Source organism: Betta splendens, chromosome 24 (assembly GCF_900634795.4).
Source record: "Betta splendens chromosome 24, fBetSpl5.4, whole genome shotgun sequence".
In the NCBI taxonomy this organism is placed as follows: domain Eukaryota; kingdom Metazoa; phylum Chordata; class Actinopteri; order Anabantiformes; family Osphronemidae; genus Betta; species Betta splendens.
Genome location: NC_040901.2, coordinates 8735767 through 8754953, shown reverse-complemented (window position 1 = coordinate 8754953; position 19187 = coordinate 8735767). Strand labels below are relative to the sequence as shown.

The 19187-nt window shown below is 46.1% G+C and overlaps 1 protein-coding gene and 1 long non-coding RNA gene across 4 annotated transcripts in view; one reads left to right on the top strand and one right to left on the bottom strand.

Moving 5' to 3' along the window:
* Positions 1–14079, bottom strand: part of prox1a (prospero homeobox 1a) — a 33046-nt gene extending 18967 nt beyond the window's left edge. The window contains exons 1-3 of one of the 3 annotated variants that reach the window (XM_041069405.2): positions 13942–14079; positions 4551–6626; positions 802–909 (exon numbers count right to left, since the gene is read on the bottom strand). In XM_041069405.2, the coding sequence (XP_040925339.1) occupies positions 802–909; positions 4551–6560 (2118 nt within the window). In that variant the 5' untranslated portion in view covers positions 6561–6626; positions 13942–14079. Of the gene's footprint in view, positions 1–801; positions 910–4550; positions 6627–9133; positions 11276–13941 lie in introns of those variants that run through there. The other 2 variants (XM_029142151.3, XM_029142150.3) reach the window with 2 other exon arrangements.
* The window catches only part of LOC114850156 (uncharacterized), a 51108-nt gene extending 33114 nt beyond the window's left edge, over positions 1–17994 (top strand). Inside the window, exons 3-4 of the long non-coding RNA XR_003784772.2 lie at positions 3304–3370; positions 17864–17994. This is a non-coding gene — a long non-coding RNA (uncharacterized LOC114850156). The remainder of the gene's footprint in view (positions 1–3303; positions 3371–17863) is intronic.
* The last annotated feature ends 1193 nt before the right edge of the window (positions 17995–19187 follow it).

Sequence of the window (19187 nt, the reverse complement as noted above, 5' to 3'; positions counted from 1 at the left end):
ATGTGAGTCATAGTCGATGGCGATGGCATCCAAGTGGGGGCAGCTGGGAAAATAGGGAACCTTTATCTTGTGATTTGAATAAGATGGCCTGGATCTGTCACAGTGTTTACCCCTCCGTATGGTCCGAGAGGGGCGCGCACACAAAACAAAACAACAACACGAACAAACTTGGCTGTGCGCGCTACAACGGCCATTGTGTTGTTGTTCTTGTTTTTTTCTGCAGCTTATATATTGTGCTTTGTTTTCCAAATTTCCTTCATTAAACTCCCAGTGGAGCCGACGCTCATCCTTGCCATGTTCCCTAAACCGCCTCTTTCGCCTCTCCCCTCCCTCCGTCAAACCATCCTCCCTACACCTGCTCAGATAACCACTCCTCCGTCTCTAGGCTCCATCCTCCTCGGTGCCCTCTCCACCCTTCCATTACTCATCCCGGTCTTTATCTTTAGAATACTCATCGGCTCTCCAGCTCCCTCATGTAAACCCATTCAACTTCCTCTTCTTTCATCTTTTGCATAAAACCATAACTGAGTGAGGGGAAAGGGCCTCGTTTCAAGACAGACAAGCGCACATTGTTCGCGGCAACTGAAGCTGGCGCATCACAATTAATTCCAACTTCCCCTTTTAAAGCAGGTGTAATTACAGAGAAATTAAGAAGATTTGGCTACGTGTCATTTTGAAAATAGCAAAGTAGAGTCACAATATTTTCAACCTTAAGGTTGTAAATGATTTGGACAGTAGGCCTATCACAATTTTTAGTAGTAAATAAGTTTTCAAAGTAAATGGAATGATGTTTGGACTCACCTTCACATCGGAGAAGAACATCTTGAGCATGTTGGAGCTTGGGTAGCGCGTGTAGAAAAACATGAGTTTGGCCTTTTTCAGATGATTGGGAGAGAGACCCTCTTGGATCTGAAAATTGTTGCTATTAAGGAAATTAAAAACAGTTTGGAGTAAAAAACCAACTTGAAGGAGCACGAGGCAAATGCTGGCGCTGATATTATTACAAATACAATATATGGCGATTGTAACCAAATTTCATTTCAGGCACGAATGCAGGGCTGCTGGTGGAGGGGCGCTCGAAGACGGTGCACCAAAACAAAGCCATTTGCTTGCAATTAGCATCATGCATATCAGGTGTGAGAGCGTCACGGTAAATAAAACACTGGCCAGCACTCCAGCCGATTCTTTTACATAAGGAGGCTCATTTCACAGTCAAAACAAGCAAACGCCTTTGCCTACACCCTGCACTAACCTCCACCCAAAAAAAGGAAGAAGAAAAAAGGAGACATTTGCATATCACAGACAAAGACAGCAGTTAACGCCAGTGACAGGCAAGAAGGCCTAATGGCTTGGCGACAGCACTTGCCAAGCCTGAATCTGACTGTGTGATGTTGGCTTCTTATCAGTGATAAAATGAGATCTAGGCGACACCGGCCTGAACGACATTTAAAAAAAAAAAAAAAAAAAAAACTTCTCACGCTCGCATAGGCCACATTCAAATACATGTCAGAGGCCTTGTCTTCCTAATGGATCGCCTGGATTGAGCAGCGGAGAGGATGGAGATGGGCTGTTGGGGGGCACCTTGAGGGATACTATGGTTCCAACCTTCAATTACATTCCCCTCCTCCTCCCCCTGCTCCACCCCCAGCCTCTCTGCCACTGCCAAAGCCTTGGAGAAGCAAAAGAAGGAGGAGGAGAAGGAGAAGAGGGGCTCTGAGGCTTTGGACTCTGCCAGTGATTGGGGGGACTGAAGCACATCTGCGCCACTGAACGGCTCAAGCCATTTCCATGGTGAATTAACAGCCGTATAATGCATCTGATAATATCAATCTGGAGGATAAGACATTGAAAAGGGAACAAGGGATGGGGGCAGGCTGAATGGTAGAACCTCAGGCTGTTTCAACAAGACTGGCTTTAAATTAAACTGAAGATACAGCCTAAAGTTGCCATGAAGATTATTCACACGTGGGTGGGCAAAAGTACTTTGCTTGATATGTATTATCTACTGGGGTGGCTGTGATCTTTAAAATCAGTCAAGTGTCCAGATGTAGCCGTAACTATGGAGTTGGAAGAAGGCATCAGCTGCTAGATTGGATTGCCCTTGGCCTCAGGGTTACAAAGCAAAGCCAGCAAATGTTGAACCATGCTGGGCTGGCTCCTTAAAGACCCTGTCTACTTTGTCTGCTTCAGCGAGGGAGAGAGAGAGAGAGAGAGAGAGAGAGAGAGAGTTGGTTGTATACGCAGTGAGGGTCTTGTGGGGGAAACCCTGGCAGACTGGTGTTACTCTGTCAGGCCTGGCCAAAAGAGCAGCACTTCACTCTCCATACCACACCATCTGCTCCAAGTGGAGGGGATACAATGGATCCTCAGACAGAGAGGGAGCGAGAGACAGAGGAAAAGGGAGCTCTTTTTCAGTAGGGCAAGGTGGGATTTGTTTGCTATGAAAGCTGTGCACTTACACTTAGATTAATTTGTTTTTGCTTTTTTCAGGATTACCATTACTTTCCTCTTATCAGTATAATTAAAAATTATTTCAAGCGGAGACATCAAGGTTTTTACTCCCCTGCCATAAACGCAATATCGACTCTCTTCAGACAACAATTAAGAAGCTTCATATCTCCTGATGAGGCATTTTCATCTCCAATTCACTCACAGCTTGCAAATGTAATTGTGATTGGACTTAGGGGTGACGTGTAAGGCTATTATTTTGTCATGATGGTGCACTCATACCAGCTGGCCCACCGTTCGCCCGCCACATCTGACAAGACATCATCATTCTCGCAGCGCTTCCCCAAAGCCCAAAGTCATGAGAGGAAAATGGCTGCTCCACTTCCTAATTCCAGGTGTAGGGACAAGAAAATTTGGAGTCGGACCGGGAACAAATGGGAAAAATGATAACAGCCATCTGCTCCACGATGCTGCCGAGAGCCGGGGAACTTGAACACACCGCGGAGAATATCTGACAAGCTGCGCCTGACTTCCTCAAGCCTCGAAAAAAAAAAGGGAAATATCCAAAATTCTAGAACTTGCTACAAACACAAAGAGTAGAAAAGAACCTGTGGAATATCTGCTTGTCAAAAAGATGAAACAAAAAAACAAATATACACGTAATACACGTGGTATTTAGTCTATTCTTTCCATTGTGGAGAGTACATCTGCTAATGCCCTAAATTTCTAAATGCTACAATGAAAGCCACAGCATCTGGCATATGTGGTTATTGTTTGATTGTTTTTTTTACTTTCTCTCAGTCTCTGTACGTCTCTCTCTCCCTTTTCTCTTTTCATCCCTCCATCGGGAACCAGTAGAAGCAAAGGATTATGGATCTCTGGAAAGCGTTCACCCTTGGGTCAGAAGACAAGACAAGGCGAGGTAATGAAAGATAAACAGCTCGCTGCAAACACCTGTTAACGTCCGCTTCAAAGAAAAGACAGGGAGGAGGGGGGGTTTGCAGGGAGGGAAAACAAAAAAAGAAGTATTTGGCTGCCAAGCAACAGCCGAAGGGCCCCCCGGGCTGTTGACAGATCTTTATGAAATGAAAAAAAGAGAAAAGAAACGACAATGATTGTGGGCTTTTTACAACAGCGATGGATGATAAGAGGAACACAAGAGAAAACACAAGCAATCATAAATATACATCTTTGCCGAGTCCTCAGGCGAACCTTTTGTGACATGCACGCACAGGAAAGACACGGATGAAAAAGCCAAGGCAGTCAGGTGCACTCAGTAGTGAAACTACTGCATGTAAACTGTAGAATATACATTCTTACATTACATATTAAATATTTTAAGTACGCAATAATTGCTAATGACTTTAAGGCAAGGCTTTGTAAGGACAAACAGTTAGACAGGAATCAAACTTTTGTAAAGGCGCGGAATAAGGAGATACACAGGAAACAGTGAACGCACTGACTGTATCTCTTTAAGCTATTAGTCCTGACTCTCCAGGGGATTCAATTTGAGCCTCCCACAGGGGATAGCCTCTTTATCCACAGGGCATGATTGGGGCACGCTGGGGTTAAACTATAAGGGCGGCTATACAACACCATTGTGAGCCAAGTTTCGGGATCCTATCCTGCGTCTTGTTTTTTTTTCCAAGACATTTTTTGCAAAAGGAATTGGGGCAGTAAATGTCGCAGGCACCTAATCGCCCTGAGTAAGTGATATGTGACAAGAAAGCTTTTAAAGCACTTAGGATTCGAAGATGGAAGAAAAGGCTTTACCGTGCTGAGAGAAGGAAGGGGTATGAGTATAAAAATAAATGCAACAATCCAGTACAATGGAGAAAAGAACAGCAGTGGGAGGAAAAGTGATTCATCAACAATTTCTCAGTTTCTTAGGCTAGATTCAAACAGGTTCAAAAAGATTTGATTTTTAACTCTTTGTGGTTGAGATTCAGATGTTCTACACCTGTCTCTTCTGGGGTTTTCCACCTGAAATCCTTGAGGCATGAGTGGGTCTGAACTGGAAAATCTAGGGTTACACATGAATTTATTATTGCTTTTTAGTCTCCTTAAAACACAAATACCTCTGAGGTTGTCTGAAAGGATACATTGCTGCCTGAGTAGGGGGAGATGTCGGCCATGTCCTGGAGATCACTGCACTCAGACTTGATGAGCGACAGGGAGAGTCCCTCGGCCGTGCTGCCAGGATGGGCTGGTGAACAAGAGCGATGGTGGTGCCCCAGGTGGTGACCTGATCCCATCTTGGTCCTCAGGCTGGTGGTTTCTCGGGACAGGTCCATGGAGTCGGGTGAGGAACGGTCCTTGCCCGTGTAGGCACCTGTAGGTGCACCAAGGGGACTCTGGAAAGGGTAGCCCATGAGAGGCAAAGGGAATGGATGTCTAAAGGATGGGGGGCTGAAGCCCATGGTAGCAGAGAGTGAAGAGGGGTGGAGGGCAGGATGGTGGTGACCACCATGGGCGCCCACAGCTGAGGACTGGTGGTGGTGCTCACCAGGAGTCTTCCTCACGACTAAGGGCAGCGCCTCGGTTTGGTCATTGGTGGCACCTGGCATCCCGGGCATGCTGGCAAAGGAATCTAGTGGATTGGGAATGATGACGTCCCCAAAGCACTGCAGCCGCTGGTTGGCAGTGTGGAAGTTAGGGTTGTCTCCATTGACAGCAGTGGGAAATCTTTCAGGAGGCAAGGAAAGTGGGGGGAAGGCCTGCTGGGGAGTGGGGCGTGGAGGCTTGGCAAACACCTTAACCACTGTGTCCACTACTTGTGTCATGGCTGAATTGAGTTCCTGCTTTAGTGTTTCCGCCAGCTGTTTGCCCTCGGCATGCATTGAGGAGGCTGGACCCCCTTGTCCTTTACTGCGGCCAAGCCCCTCTCTCCTAGGCTTGTCTCTGTCAGCCAGCAGGGCCTGCTCCTGAAGTAGTGCACGCGCCCTGTCCAGGAAATGTCCTGGGTCCAGGTCAGACATCTCATTGTCTGAACGCAAGTCATCTCCACCCCGGTCGTCGGCGCCAGCGTCAGACCTGACTGGGCTGTCCTCGGACATGTTTCCTATGTCGTTGTGGAGTTCATTGTGGAGGTCGTTGTGTTCTGAGTCATCGGTTGAGTCGTAGATCTGAAAGAACTTCTCCTGCAGCTGGCGCAGCTGTTTCTGCATGTCCTCCAGCTGCAGCTTCAGTTGCCGCCGCTCCTCCTGCTTTTGCTCCTTCCTCTGGCACACCAGCTGGGTGAAGCTCTGCTGCTGCTGCTGGGGCAGACGCTGCTTGCGCTTGTTCTCTCGGCTGTTGCCGCTGCTGCCGCACACCTCGCCGCCCCGCGGAGAGCTGGGGGCCTGCTGCTGAGCCTGAGGGGGTGGGCAGTCCAGCTCCATCTCCCGGTCTCCATCCATCTCGTGGTCGCGCTCATGACGGGAAGCAGCAGGCACCACCACACTGGGTGAGTGGCTCATGCCCCGTATAATGTTCTCTACGCGGGCTCGCTTGGCACGCAGGTGTTCATCATTGAGACGTTCGATGTCAAAGGTGGCCAGGCCAGGCGGACGGCCAAATGGCGACAAGCATTCTTGGGGGGTGCTGTCCTGGGAGGAGTTGCTGCAGGCGTCTTCCTGGGGAGCGTCTGAACTTGCATTGGAGAGCCCTGATCCAGGGAAGCCTGACTCTCCTCTCTCACCCCTGTCCCCTCTTTCTCCCCTCTCAGGTCCTCCTCCATTTTTTGCCATATTATTCTTGAGAAGCTGAGAGATAATAGTGGTGCCGGGAAAGGGCATCATGGCGTCCTCGTATGAGTTGGCCCTCTTCAGCAGCTTTCGGAGTACATTGGATTTGGACTCACTATCACTGGCTGATACAACGCCAGGCCCACCATGTGGCTGCACTACAGAGCACTCCATGGAGTCTGTGTCTGATCCGTGGTGAGAGTGAGAGCTCAGAGAGTTCATGGCACTGAAAATGGCTGCTTTGGCGCGGGCAATGTTGTCAGTGGTTGCTGTTGTGGCTGCTGCTGTGGAGGAGGCTGTGCTTCCCACTGTCCTCTTAACACCAATGTCCACACGTCTTCGCTTGGTCTGTCTGTTCAGGAGGGAGTCGCTGTCATGGTCCGGCATCACGGGCTGCTGCTATTGGGCCATATCCCACAAACCCGGTCCTCTAGGATCAAAGCCTCTGTTTACCTGTGGGCACAAATTCACATATGAATCACACACCAAATCTAAAAAGTAAAAAATAATGACAGCATCTAATCCACTCAGCTAGAGTTGCAGTGGATTTTAAAACTAAATCTACAATTTCAAAAAGGCCTGAGAGTCTTTATACCGAAGCTTTGTACATTAGCTGACATTATGGACATAAACTATAAAGTTCTGTCCCAAGTGACTGGCAGCTTCTTGTAACATGTTCCTACAAGGACAGGGACTTCCATGATTACATTTAGGCAGTAAGGACAAATGACAGACGGGTAAAGGGAACGAGCATGATGGGGTCAGAATTAGGCCTTGGCTCAACATTCCAGGGCAAAGTCCTACATTTTATCCTGTCCCCTGATACACGGCGCACAACACTGAACCAGTTCCCACGGAACACAAAGCTGCATAAAATTATGATAATTACTTAAGTACTTGTCCCCATTTCCTTGTTTATGTGCTTTGAGCCAACACAGGAGCTATTAGTTCATAAAATAAAAAAGAAATGGGTTTAAGATTATTTTTGGAAAAATGGTCTAGAAATGACAGCCTGTCATTGTGGATACTTCATAAAATTATATTGACTACATAAACTATAGTTTCGTCAGTGCAACAAAAGATATAACGCATTCACACACTGCGTGATTTTAAAATGCGATTCTTAATCAATATGGCCATCGTATCTTAAGCAATAGCGGGAGTGACACATAAAAGAAACACAAAATAGGCCTATTGATTTTGGTGCCAGCATGAGCTCACTTCTGTGTTTTTTTGTTTGTCTTTTCATCTGGCAAGGGCAGTTAATTCTGCTCAAATGAATAGGTCACAAAGGTCAACTCTGGCAAGGAGCAACTTAAAGTGCTCTTACAAAGACCCTAATGCCCCTCTGAAAGCAAAACGTTTTGTCAGTACAGACCAGCATCAATAATGCTATGTAAGCAGCGGTGGCAGTGTCGTAGTCAGAGCCATATCACATGTAACCGGTCCCAGGTCCGGCGATATTATCGGACACAAGTGTCTGTGAACCATTTTCTTCAAAAATGTAAGAATATTGAAGTTACTCTATTTAACTTGACAGTGTTTTACAGCTCCTGTAACGGATATCTTTTTATTCCTTGGCGATAAACACCAGCCCTTGTTCACTCAGAGGTTCAGTGGAATATAAAATAAAGCAAATAGGACGTAAATTTTACTGTTTGCGAACAAACTCAAACGTTGCTTTGATCCATGCTGACTTTTACACAGATTTGTCATAGCTATACAATTTTTAATTTGAGCCCAAAAAAAACAACAACACAAGACTGTTTCAGATTTACGTTTAATTTAGATTTTATATTTTACTACACAGGTCATCTCTATTTGACTGGCAGGGAAATTTTTTCCGATTTCACCATTTCTGTCTTTTATCTAGTTATTTTCTTCTAATTAAGCTAAACGTATTTAAGTCTTTTATCTTTACATTATCACTGTGTATTTCTTGTCCCTGAGCTTGACAGGCGTGCGCACACACACACACACACACACACACACACACACACAACTTTGCTTTTGGCTTTGTTTGAAACGACTGTCACTGACACATTTCCAGTCTGAAAAACATTTTGTAAATTAACACTTTTAGATTAGAAAAATCTGAAACTCATAATTTAGCTTGAAGGACCTTGTTGGATTAAGTGCTCCCCTTCAAACTGCCTTATACTGAAGTAGCACCAGTTTTCTGTATGAACAGCCTGTGATGAATGGCTTCAGACCAAGTCTTGGCATCCGGCTCCACCAGTTAAGACAAGAGGTGATACATCCCTAAGAAAACAAAACTGGACTTGATCGCCTCAGGATCTTAGCAGTGAGCTTGAAATAGTCACCAGCACCTGTCTTTTCCGACGGCGCACCTGTCTCTCATTGCCCATGCGCACTCTCTCTCTCGCTTCTGAAAAAAACTCTCAACAATGCAACCATGAACTGGACACATAAACACCGAGCTATAGGTCATGAGTCCAACGTATACACCTCATCACTTTAACCATTATCTTCAACAGAAAACATTTATTTTAAACTCTAAACCGAACACAAGAACCTCTTAGAGTCATTATAACAATGAGTTCAGTTTAAGGAGTAATGTTCAAATTTCACACTTAGAGCAGATTATTATAATAAAGCCATTCTAACTTTCCCGAGTTTACAAGTCAAACTGTATTTGCTTTTTCGGGCAGCAGCCTCGGCGAGAAGTGACAGTTTATTTGCACATCTGGTGACACTAAACCATAAAAACATTAGTGACAGAAATTAAACCAATAAAGGCCGAACATACGACTGAGACTGTCCAAACATTTTATACAAAGAAACGCTCAAAACGTGTTTTCAAATGAGATTTCGCCCCAAACAAAGAAGTAACAGCTTGTTCGCGTTTTTGATCGCGCACGCGCGAGAAAGCCAAACACAAGTTTTCGCATAAAATCAACTTGTAATAAATCACGTTTCAACACACTCCATAAACTTACTTCGCAAAGTTGCAAATCAACTCGGTCTCCGCTTTGATGGGGAAGGGAAGGTTGGGCTACCGTCCGCAAACCATCCTCGCAAAAAATACGGGCTGCTCGCGCAACTCTTAGCACTTATCAAGATGAGGGGAACGAAACACAGCAAATAATGTCGTATAGATGTGATTAGCTGTTAAACGCCGGAATAAATTTCCAGATAATTATGTTTGATTTGCTTATTTTTTTCCGCCCACCGTGCGCAGGCGAGGCAGAACGAGAACAAGAGAGGGGAGGTATCCGAGGACAAGGTTACTTACCCTTTAGATGAAGAGGGGGACAACCTGAACTCCTACGGCGAAAAACGAGAGAATAGACGCCGAGCACGACGGGTCGCTGGATGCTGGGATCTAACAGTTTCTCAGAGGCGGAAGAGTTGGAATAAAGTCAGCGGCGCGAGCGAAAGGAACAAAACAGGGAAAATATAGAAGATGAAAGGCGCTCTTGTGCGTCGGTCTCTCCCTCTATCCTCTGCTGCGACTACAAGAGTGAGAGACATAGAAAGAGTGCTAGAGAAAGAGAGAGAGAGAGAGAGACTGTGCGCGTGTGAGTCTCCGAGGCGCACTGGATGCAGAGGACTGGATGCTGGAGCGCTCCTCCGCCACTAAGATTCACTTTAAGACGCGGCTGAAGGAAACAGGAAGACGTGCGCGTCACGAGCGGCGTGATGTAACCGTCGCAGCCTACCAATAAGAAGCGTCCGCCCGGTCCGGAGAACAACGAGCTGAACTTGACTAGAGAATGGGACTTGAGCTTGCAACTAAAGAGAGAGAGAGGAAAAAAGGAAATACCACTCTAACTAATGTCTTTCTTCGCAAAATCACCGACTGTGCGAGTAAGAGTCGTTACGCACTTTGACATTACACCACCTAAAACACATAGCCTACGTCTAATTACGGGCATAAAACTTTTAATAAACCGATGTTTGAGCCTATGCTGTATTAAACCTTAAGCACAATGATTTAGAAGTAATAATTCAGCAATTCAATGTTAACAATAGTTATCTGCCCCTGCGGTAGATTAATTTAATACATATAAGAAAAATATGCAAATGACGATTTTAGGCTGAAAGCAACGTTAAATGAATTGTTAAGGCTGGCAGTTTTGTACCGTTTTAATGCAAATGTCTCGGCACATCTTCCAGTTCTCCATGTGGCTGTGAATTTACAAATTAACTGTCTTGTAGGAAACTACACGTTTCGATGTTGTTTATAAGTCTATTAAAAACGTTAACATCCTTTAATATCAGTTATTCTTAATCATTAATAACTTTTTTTCTCATTTCACCGCTTGGAGCGTTTTTGTATTTTTAACAGCATTTGCATTCCCCCCCATATTTAGACGGCGCTGTCGCAAAGAGAATAGAGAGGATCACTTGGGTATTGGAGGTTCAAAGTGGCATGTGGAGATGATTTACGCGCAGGGTTTTGCGACTGGTTGCAGCATAGTCTGATTTATGAACAAGCAAAGAAGCGCTCAGATTTGCTTTGGAATTTAGATTATCCACAGACGCCAATGCCCGAGAAGAGCTGAACGTGTGTTTGTGAAATGCCCCGTTAAGAGCCGAATATCGCCACGAGACGTCTGCCACTGCATCCGCCGCCCGCTGCCACTGACACGTCCCCGTGCGTAAAGGCTGCTCTGTCAACGCGGATGATTATTCAGTAAAACACACAAATCCAAGTTTGCAAAACGTGAGACGTTTTTATTAGTAAGTAGATTTTTCGCACTTTTGAAAACTTCCCCACCTGTAATGCTGAACCGTGCGGACACTGACATCTGATCCTTTCCGCAGAAAAACCTGTTTGACGCATTTGATTTATGAAATGATGACGGCTGCTCGAACTAATCCGACTGACAAATTGGATACTTGATACAGCAATTTTTTGCGCTCTGCAAATATTTCAGCGTTTAGCTTTGTAACTCGGCTGCATACACACCAATAGTTCAGCGATATTATTGAAAAACATTTTTTTTGTGATACAAAAAATGTATGTTTGCAGACATTCTATTTTCAGTTGTTATTAAGTACAACAATATTTTGTATAAACGTCTATATTTCCATCGTAAATTGCTGCAAAAGACGAACATTACGTCTGTGATTAAACACATACAGGACGATTTAAATGTACATATTATTATTATAATAATTATATTATAATTATCATCATTATTATTATTACGTGAGTTATTTGTGTAAACCTATTGATGCCCGTTTTATCTTTGGCTCCCATCGTTGTGCGTAAAATCTACTTTTTTTATGCCGTGCGCAAACAGGATCCCAAAGTACTTAACGAGAAATCTTATTTTCCATATTCCCCCCTGTTAGGTGCCAGAAAGGAAAAGGCGCGTCTCTTTTCCATGTCGCAAGCAAGTGTTTTTTAGCGCGAACGAATTGCAACGAAGTCAGCAAAGTTTGGTGTCTGGAGTGTCTTTTCCAAAGCAGGTGTCCCGGTCCCCCGCTCCCCTCACTGGCCTGTGGCTGATTTGGCCTCGGCTCCCCTGGGTCCCCGTCGGTGCGCACACAGGCTGGAAAAACAGGCCGGGACATTAAAGAAGCGCGTGTTTGGAAAAGGAAGACTCGGATGAGGTGTAGAGGAAACATGCTGCTTAACACTGGCTGCTCTTATCGCGGCCCATTCCAGGTGGATCAACGCGTGTATTTATTGCAAACTCACTCTGCCCCCCTATGTGGGTCCAGTGCGACGCACCTCGATGCCCAAGACTGATAATGCGCGCTGGCAGCGCGCACTGATGGCTGAACTTATTGACATATTTATTAGAGTTGGGCCCAAATGCAGAAGAAGGCAGGCAGTGATAACAGTATTTCTCCCAGAGGTGTTGTAAAGGTACGTTTTTATCACATTCTGGCCGCAATTTAGCGCTAATAAGTGTGCGCACGTGGTGACGGTATGCCGGAGTGGAGACGTGCCAGTGGCCTATTTTTTCTGTGTATTAATTTTTAGATTAACGACGGATCAGCAGCGTTTCTCTTCTTATTATTCTCATTATTCTTATTATCCTTATTATTACTGCGTAAAGAAGGTTGTTTTTTGTCACGTTTTAAGAGTCAAACTTAATTTTTTACTGAATTTCACTTCATTGAATTATCATCGAAATAATAATTATTATTCGACAGAAGGCTCCGTCTCTTGACCAACAGTGATTATAAAAATGGCCTTAATCAGATAATGACTTGATGAGCTCCTGCAACAGCTTCGTTTCTTTTCACAGACATAGTTTTTGAGATAAATTAGAGAGGAGAGCTATTTGCGAAAACACAAGCAGGGAGAGGGAGATAGCGCTAAAAGCTGTTTTGTTCCGGAGAGGTCTCCGGGTTCCCGAATAAAAAGGTTTAGGAGACCGGCTCGAAGAGAGGAGGATACAGGATCAGCCCGAGTGTAATAAGTGAGTAGGCGTCTCTTGTAGCCTCTAAGTTCTTACTGGGCCTCGTGTCCGGGACTTGTTCAGCTTCCAGCATCCACAAGGGTGAGGATTCTGCAGGAAACGGCGCATTATCGAAACGGGGAGTCTGAATATGACCTGAATATGATATAAGAAGCATCTATTGGGCCTAAGTGTTGCATTACAACAACAAGTATTTACATAGATGTTATTATTAGTGATATTAGTGATTGGCTGCCAGGGCTGCAATAGCCGCCCCCCCATGACCCACATCCCTCTTTCTAGGCTACAAGTAGTGATGATTATGGAAGCGAGTGTATGTGCGTGAGAGAGAGAGGGGGAGAGAGAGCGAGAGAGAAGTTGGTCATCCACTGTGGCCTGTTTTATTAATGCCATTCAATGACACAGGAGCATACTATAAACACACACTCTCAATATTTGCATGAATGGATACTGCCGAGGAAACAAATGTCCGGCAAACACTCCCAATGCGCACAAACAACGCACAGAGCAGCCTAATGACAGGATAAATAGCCGGTAATAATACAGAGGGCATGGAAACGTCTCTCACTCTCTTATAAGAATTCACATGCACACAGACTAGGGCATTTTCCTCACGAGCGTCCCACGACTGCCAGACACATCGATGAAAAATACATCTGTCCATCACCTTTCGTTGTATTTCAAGTTTAAAACGTTCAGTTGCGTGTTTGTTCTATAAGGGACCTTCTCTGCTCTGCGTGCATGTAATAGGCAATTAAAAGAATGCTGCTTGTTAAGGCTGATGGGAATATGGCTGCTGTCACGCTCATTATAACCACGTACACAACAGCACTAAGTAAATGAAATAATCCTATATACGTGAAATCCTCGAAATCAGCTGCGCGCGGACGTTTGTTGTGCAGAACACAGCGCGACAGACTCCGCGTTAATTCGTCTCAGGAACAACCTTGAAAATAAAAATCACTTCCTGTGACAGGAGTTTAGGCTAAGTCAACAGGAATGAAGGGCACACACACACACACACACACACACACACACACACACACACACACACACACACACACACACACACACACACACACACACACACACACACACACACACACACACACACAGCGCCTTGGAGGTGCTTAGGCGGACGTACATGCTGGGAAATCGCCTGGAACTGTATTAAGCCTGACGTCCTTAAAACAAACAATGGCACCATGAAATAAGGGCTTATGCGCTCAAAGTCAACGAGCCCCTTCAGCAACTCTCTCTGTTTATCTCCCCCTCTGCCTGACACACACCATTTCTTGGGGGATGCGCACTCAGGCTCACGGCTCCATCGGGAGGGGACCAACTTTGCTCCCGTGAACTCTCACCTGTCACCGCGCAGCAGAGGACTTTACTTGGTAAACACGAAAGGACTTCAGCTGTTTACTTCTGGCGCTGATTCGCTGCGAGGCCACGGTCACATCTGGATCACGAAGTCCAAGTCGACGTTAACCCCCCCTCAAATCCCCTTCACAACGTTTTAACTACACGTTTCATAAACGCTGTCTGCTAAGCGTGCGCGCGCGCCACCGTCCGCCTGCTCTGCGCATGCGTTTATTACATTACTTCGTGGATGAACTTTTATAAAAACTGATGCCGAAATTAATAGTAACTTTTGTCGATTTATTTAATGTCTACACTATTATGATGACGATTCAATGCCTATAAACGCGATTCTGAATTTGCACATTTTTCAGTAAAATATCGCATAATCAAATCTGCGCTTTTATTTTTCCAGCAGCTGTTATACTCCACTGCTGCAACTATAGGCGACCGCTGAAAAAAGCGCACGGGCTGTGGCAGATAAGCGGCGGTCTGTTTTCGCTCCTCTGATCAGCGGTAATTATATTTGCTGGCGTGGAGGTAAGTGGTCCTCCCCGGGGGGCGTATTGTACTCGACTCAGTCCATGTCATAAAATAAAATTACAAGGAAAGGAGAAGATATCCTACAATAACAGAGGCGAGTCGTAAAATCAAAGAGTGGCTAAATTAAATCAGAAGGGAAAACCCTCACGGAAAATACATTAGGGTTGTGATGGACGGGCAGGGTGCTTCAAATAAAACGCAGGTTAATGAGGCTTTAATAGCTTCTACCACTATATGGCTGGTTAACAGACACACGCTCTTTCACACACAGCTTTCTCCAGCTGACTGGCTGTTAGGAGCAATTAGTGATCAGTTACCAGCTATATAGAGGATGAAGTGACACGTACAGTAGCAGCACCACACATACACATACTGTACTATGAGCCTCCACTTATATCTTTAGCTCTCTGCGACCCACTCCTCTCCTATTACAGCGGCGGCGGGCACTCGCGTCTTGTACCTGTTGGCACCCTCTTGTCTTTTTCCCCCCTATCTCTGCGACCTTTGACCTCTGGCCTGGATGTGTTGGCCCAGCGCCCAGCAGCAGGCCCTCCTGACCAGACTGGCCTTTCGCTGGCGACCTCGCCCGACCTCTCGCTGACCCTTCACACCGCAGGAGAGTCGGCTGCCCTGGGGGGGGGGAGTTCAGGGGGAGGCTAACACCATTTTAATAGGCCTCTAAACACACAGAGATACAGACCAACACGCATGGAATGAGACCAGTAATGTTCTGCTTATCTGATATCTGATTTTACATAAATCAATAAATCACAAACAAATACTTTTAATACTTTTTTATGTATTAAGTACTGCTCAGTACCTATTTACCTCCGATACTGTTCTTAGCACTATGCTAATTACAGGGCTGTGTTTGTCCTATACCCTATAGTGTAGTGTAGTGTAGTGTAGTGTAGTGTGTGTGTGTGTGTGTGTGTGTGTGTGTGTGTGTGTGTGTGTGTGTGTGTGTGTGTGTGTGTGTGTGTGTGTGTGCGTGCGTGCGTGCGTGCGTGCGTGCGTGCGTGCGTGCGTGCGTGTGTGTGTGCACGTGCGTGCGTGCGTGCGTGCGTGCGTGCGTGCGTGCGGGGCTGTGATTAATCTGCATGTATCCTCCGTCGGGCCACGCACGAACATCCTCCAACCACAGGTTAAAACTGCAGCCTGTGAACTTCTCTTGAACACGTCTGTAAGCATTGTCAGATATGTATCATGCATATAATTTTATGCCCCCCCCCATACACACACACACTCCCTCAGTCTTTTCAAAGACTTCCCCGTGGACAGAGGCGTCTGCCAGCGCTGCTATAAATCACACCGAGGCTGGTGCTGAGGGCAAGGCGCACCTTGTCCACGTCGCTCCCACTCCTGGGCTGAATAAACCATAACATCCTGCCTCTCGTGCTGCCCGACGCCCTGCGAGCACGACCCCAGAGAAGACCCCCCCCTCCCCCCACACACACACACATACTGTGCCCAACACTCTTCACCCTCCTCCCTCCCTTTAGCTCATCTCTCACTCCATCCCTGCCATTGTTCCTCCCCCTCTAACTTTGGGAGTCGCAGCAGTGGCCGGGCACAGGTTGGGCAGAGCTCTGCACATTTAGAATGACCCCCCCCCACCCCACCCCTTTTCATTTACTAATTTTTTTCCATCCCAATGACTTCCTGCCTGGAGAGTGTGATGAGAGAGGGAGAAAAGGGGAGACGGAGAAAAAGAGAACAGCAAAACAGCAGGAAGCGAGCGTTTAACGGGAGGATGCCGACACCCTCATCCTGTCGTGTGCCGACTTGGTTGAGGTGCTGTGTGCCAATCGGCTCCCTCCGCTCCATTTACCTCAGGGTGTGCTGGATTTGGCTGAGAAGGTGCACCTTTCCTCTATGACCCCCTCTGGAGGAAGTATAATGTTTCTGGAATGAAAAGAAGATGATTTTACCGCCCGGTCAGAGGAGCCAAGTGTTCAGGCACATAATAGAGCATTAAACCCACCACCACCCAACAGAAACATAAAAGCAAACAAAGAATAAAGAATGCGTGAAGTGTTAGGTTATCTGCTGATTGTTTCCTTTGATTTTTACCGCTGCTGAGGGAGCAGCAAAGCAAACAACGGCGCAGCGGTTGGTTCTTGGCATTCTACTTGAAGCTCTTATTTTAGACACAACCAGATAAAACACACGTGGAAAAAAAACCCCGACTCAGAGGTGTGTTGCTTGGCGTGCAACGCGGGGGGATTCCTTCCATCAGCATTTAATTTACAAGTAAAAGGCCACCGTGCGTTTTAATTTGAAATGCCATTTGCCAAATGCTGAAGAAGAGACATGCTTTTTGGGGCTTGTAGGTTTTTGCTTGTGCTCTGGGGCACAGAGGTGTCACCAGATCGCACCCCTTCCCACTGTGTGACAGGTCACAGTGGAGCCGTGAGAGGACTAGAATAGTGACTCATGTGCCTATTTGTGGCATCATTGTCATAAAAATAAAAGATCTCTCACACACTCGCGCCCAGCGAGCAGCTTCTTTCTGTCACCTGAGGGCTGTGTGTGTGTGTGTGTGTGTGTGTGTGTGTGTGTGGCTTCATGCCCCAACCATGAACTAACCTGACTATAAATGAGCCACGTTGGCTCCTGTGCCACAGCCGATCCAGAGCTAAGACAGAGGGGCGTCCCGTTATAGGACCCAGCGTCTTTTGTTCCATTTGCATGAATAACTGTTCTAAGAATAAAGTCCCCTCTTTGGTTCTGTAAAGTCCATCTGTCGGGGTGCAGTTTGTGTTTTCACGTTCTGAACATTGTTTTGTTTTTTCTTTTTAATCATTTCAAACATTGTAATTGAGCTGTCGTTTCTTCTGTGTAAATCACTAACTATTTGAGACCTGAGATTTGGTTTGCTGTACTTCAGACACGCGCTCAGGAAATCTGGATTTGATTATTTTAGTCTTGTCGGCAGAGTTGACTTAGACGAGGTATGTCTGTTGAAGGCAAATATTTACGTTAGATCAACTCTTTGCCCTCACCTGATGAGAGACATATCAGTTTTCAGTTGGGTCTAGCTTTGGTGAGTTATGATGAGATGTCCTGACACGAGGACGCAGACGCTTAGGTAGAAATGTCACCACATTCAAATGGTCTAAACATGAAACAACTGCCAGACATTAGCGTTTTAACACCATACAGCATCAGAGCTGCTAACATGGCCACAGCAGAGCTCCGGTGCTTCATCATTCCGTGAACATCCCACAGTCACTGCTTGGTCCAGAGCCACACTTCCCTCTTGCATAAGTGCAAAGTCATCCACATTAGCGCACAGCCTGCTGTTTTGACTTGTCTTTAGTTAAGCCAGAGGACAAGTGATGCCCGGGGCTGTTCCTGATCCTCTTGGCCTTTTCCTTGCAGGAATCTCCCCTTCCTGTACGGAAGTTTATCCTGGTCGGCCTGCCCGTCACCGACGCCTCCCAGAGGAAAGTGACAGCAGCTTTATTCACCCGCTGACCCGTGAAAAGGACAGAAGAAGAAAAAAAACAGGCAAGTGTACATGTGTAACCTGACTAAGGGCTTCTTTTCTCTCCAGTTAAGAGACTCTGTGAATCCTGTGCATTCAGCACAATCAGGAGTATATGCGTCCTGTGTCACGTCCTTTGACTGGGCCCTGCCTACATAAATGCACCTTTCCTCCCCCTTTAATGTATCTTTTGTGTGTCCAGATTGTACAAACACACAAATCCCATTATCCGCCGTCCATTTGTCTGAGCTTTAACAGATTGTTCTTTTTTTCCTTCAACCTTGGGAGAGAGAACGGCAGATAGATAGGAAGACTAAAGGATGATGATGACCATCTGCTGTGGCGATCTCTCTCCAACTTTGCCTGGCATTCGCCTTTTCTCCAACTCATTCTGGTCCCATCACACCCAGAGGACCCAGGCACTGGCCTTGTCTTGACCCAGTTCAGCGCTTCCATTCTGGGCTTTCTGATCCATCTGTGTGAGGGTTCAACTGAGAATCCTGAGATTACTGGATGGTCACTTAAGAGTGGGAGAGAGAGAGAGTGCTGTCCACTTAGCTGAAGATTATCCTTTAAAAGGAAGGGGTTGGTAGAGGAGAGAAGGAAAAAGACATGTGCTTAAGAGATGGATGGAGGGGGCGGATGGAGGGAGAGACTGAGAGGACAGAGATGGAGGGAGGGCAAATGAATCATATGGAGATAAAGTGTGTGTGGGAGCGGGTTAACAAAAAAGTGAGGAGGAGGAGGAAATGCAGGGAAATGAAGAGCTGAGATGAAGGTGAGGTGACAGAGCGACGGAGCGGAGGAAGCTGTTGGAGATGGAGAGATAACGAGGGAGCGGAGCAGGAAGGATGAGAGCAAGCGCCGGATTAAGCAGTAAAAACTGTGACGCGTTCACTGTCCGAATGGAACTCTGCTTCTCCAGGGCTTCGACTCGATGGTGCAGTTATTCTAACTTGAATGAAACACGAGTGAAAACAAATCTGAATTATATCTTGATTACCTTTAAGAAAAGGCCTGAGGATATAAAACAGTCTAATAGAACCAAAGGTTAACAAGAAACTTGTTGCTGTAGCTTCTTCATAATCAGTGTCTAGAGGTTCTGTACGTATCTACTGTATCTGCTCCGCTCATTCATGAGTCTGTGTCACTGAATGAAGTGGGACTGTGGCTCGTTTAGGAAGACAGATCGAGCCATATATAGTTTCCTATTATGAG